At 64.6% G+C, this 2,890-nt stretch overlaps 1 protein-coding gene across 1 annotated transcript in view; it reads left to right on the top strand.

Moving 5' to 3' along the window:
* Window positions 1-2,890, top strand: part of PIK3C2B (phosphatidylinositol-4-phosphate 3-kinase catalytic subunit type 2 beta) — a 17,246-nt gene that overhangs the window by 13,194 nt on the left and 1,162 nt on the right. The window contains 11 exon segments of the mRNA XM_017727159.1: window positions 3-79; window positions 183-363; window positions 635-742; window positions 832-924; window positions 1,044-1,173; window positions 1,368-1,504; window positions 1,616-1,785; window positions 1,962-2,118; window positions 2,209-2,318; window positions 2,405-2,606; window positions 2,694-2,858. Of these exon segments, the coding sequence (XP_017582648.1) occupies window positions 3-79; window positions 183-363; window positions 635-742; window positions 832-924; window positions 1,044-1,173; window positions 1,368-1,504; window positions 1,616-1,785; window positions 1,962-2,118; window positions 2,209-2,318; window positions 2,405-2,606; window positions 2,694-2,858 (1,530 nt within the window).

Here is a 2,890-nt window from a genome sequence, read left to right as displayed (position 1 = left end):
GTCACCGGGACATCCCCCTTGTGCGCTTCCTCATGAAGAGGGCGATCTGCGACCTGAAGATCACCCACTACTTCTTCTGGTGGGTTTGAGGGGCTCTGGGAGTGCCGGGGGTGGGACTCCCCACGTGTCCCCAAGCCGGGGGGCACCCTGAGCCCGGCCTGACCCCGCGTGTCCCTGAGCAGGCTGCTGAAGGACGGCCTCAAAGACTCCCAGTTCAGCATTCGGTACCAGTATCTACTGGCGGCGCTGCTGTGCTGCTGCGGGAAGGGGCTGCGCGAGGAGTTTGACCGGCAGTGCCTGTTGGTCAGCACGCTGGCCAGGCTGGCACAGCAGGTCCGGGATGCTGCCCCGTCCGCCCGCCAGGTGGGTGCCAGGGTGCCAGGAGGGGTACAGAGGGTGCTGGGTGTCAGTCCCCTGTCCCATCCCATGCCCACCTCGTGCCATGCCCATCCTATGCATGTCCATCCTATCCCGTGTCTGCCGTGCTTTTTGCCCGCTCTATCCCATGCCTACTCCATCCCATGCTAACCCTTTCTCATGCCCACCCCTCTCTCTCCCATCCCATTGCATCCCACTGCATCCCATCCCACCCTATCCCATCCCATGCCCACCCCACCCCATTCCCACCCCGCAGGGCATCCTGCGCGAGGGGCTGGAGGACGTGGCGCAGTTCTTCAAGGCCCACGGCTCGTGCCGGCTGCCGCTCAGTCCCAGCCTGCTGGTGAAGGGCATCGTGCCCCGGGTGAGTGCCATCCCTGGGGGGCTCAGGGGGCTCCTCTGCCCGCTCCTCTGTGGCCCACCCTGACCAGCTGCCCCTCGCTCCCGCGGCAGGACTGCTCCTACTTCAACTCCAACGCCGTCCCGCTGAAGCTCTCCTTCCAGAACGTGGATCCGCTCGGGGAGAACATCCGGGTCATCTTCAAGGTGAGCCTGGTGCCCTTGGCCATGCCCAAATCCTGCCCCAGCCCTCCGAGATCACCCTTGCTGCTGGCTCTGCTGGCTCTCCCCTGGCTCTGACGGCTCTGGTGGCTCTTCCCCGGCAGTGTGGCGATGACCTGCGGCAGGACATGCTGACGCTGCAGATGATCCGCATCATGAACAAGATCTGGGTGCAGGAGGGGCTGGACATGCGCATGGTCATCTTCCGTTGCTTCTCCACCGGCCGCGGGCGAGGTGAGATGGAGTTTGGCTGTCCCCAAGGCTCACCAGGCTCCGGGTGGGGCTGGGGATGGCTCGGGACATCCTGGGGTCTGATCCCACCAGCCTATCCCTGTCAGGCAGTGGTGATGGGTGGGTTGGTGGCAAAGGGGGTCAGGGTCTCGCTGTTTGGGGTTGGAAGGGTCTCACCCCGCTGTCCCGGCCACCAGGCATGGTGGAGATGATCCCCAACGCCGAGACCCTGCGAAAAATCCAGGTGGAGCACGGCGTGACGGGCTCCTTCAAGGACCGGCCGCTGGCGGACTGGCTGCAGAAGCACAACCCCGAGGAGGACGAGTACGAGAAGGTGAGGGAGAGTCCCTGCTCCTCGTGTCCCCCATTCCAGGGACCAGCCCCTCGCTTCCCATCACATCCATCCTTTCTCCACGCTTGTCCTTCCCTCCCTCCTTCCTCGCAGGCTGTGGAAAACTTCATCTACTCCTGCGCCGGCTGCTGTGTGGCCACCTACGTGCTGGGCATCTGTGACAGGCACAACGACAACATCATGCTCAAGACCACGGGCCACATGTTCCACATCGATTTCGGCCGGTTCCTGGGCCATGCCCAGATGTTCGGCAACATCAAGAGGTGAGAGAGGCCCCTGGGACCTCCTGCCCTCTTCCCTGCGGAGGGGGAAGCTCCCTGTCCTTGTCCTGGTGGTGGGTGACCTCTTCCTCTCCATGTCCCGGTGGTGGGTGACCTCTCCCTCTCCTCATCCTGACCCCCATCCCTGCTCACTTTGTGTCTCCTGTCCCCCGGCGCAGGGACCGGGCGCCATTTGTCTTCACCTCGGACATGGCGTACGTCATCAACGGCGGGGACCAGCCCTCCAGCCGCTTCCACGACTTCGTGGACCTGTGCTGCCAGGCCTACAACCTGATCCGCAAGCACACCCACCTCTTCCTCAACCTGCTGGGGCTGGTGAGAGCCGGGGGGGCCACAAAATTCCCCTCAGCATGGCACAGGGGTCCTTTTGTCCCCTGTCCTCATCCCTGTCCTCATCCCTGCCAGATGCTGTCCTGTGGCATCCCCGAGCTCTCCGACCTGGAGGACCTCAAGTACGTCTACGACGCGCTGAGGCCGCAGGACTCGGATGCCGATGCCACCACCTACTTCACCAGGTAGGGGCCATGTGTGGGTGACACAGCCGGAGCGGCTGGAGGCTCCCTCGGATGGTGGCACTGAGCACGCGGTGGCCTCATTGCAGGTTGATCGAGTCCAGCCTGGGCAGCGTGGCCACCAAGCTCAACTTCTTCATCCACAACCTGGCACAGATGAAGTTCACGGGCTCGGACGCCCGGCCCACGCTGTCCTTCGCCCCCCGCACGCACACCCTCAAAACGTCCGGCCGGATCCGCGACGTCTTCCTCTGCCGCCACGAGAGGGTCTTCAACCCCAGCAAGGGCTACGTGAGTGGGGACAGCTGGGGACAGGCCCAAGCTGCGCTCGGCGTGCCCCAGGTCCCCATCCCACGTCACAGCCCCACCTCTCTGCAGACCTACGTGGTGAAGGTGCAGCGGGACAGCCCGGGCGAGGTGACCTTCGTGCAGCGCACCTTCGAGGAGTTCCAGGAGCTGCACAACAAACTGCGCCTCCTCTTCCCCTCCTCGCTGCTGCCCAGGTACCCTTGCAGCCCCCCAGACCTCCAGGGGCCCCCCAGAGCCCCCCAGGACCACCCTGAGTGTCCGTCCCC

This window comes from Corvus brachyrhynchos, unplaced genomic scaffold (genome assembly GCF_000691975.1).
Source record: "Corvus brachyrhynchos isolate BGI_N302 unplaced genomic scaffold, ASM69197v1 scaffold72, whole genome shotgun sequence".
In the NCBI taxonomy this organism is placed as follows: Eukaryota; Metazoa; Chordata; class Aves; order Passeriformes; family Corvidae; genus Corvus; species Corvus brachyrhynchos.
This window is presented reverse-complemented; position numbering and strand designations above follow the sequence as displayed.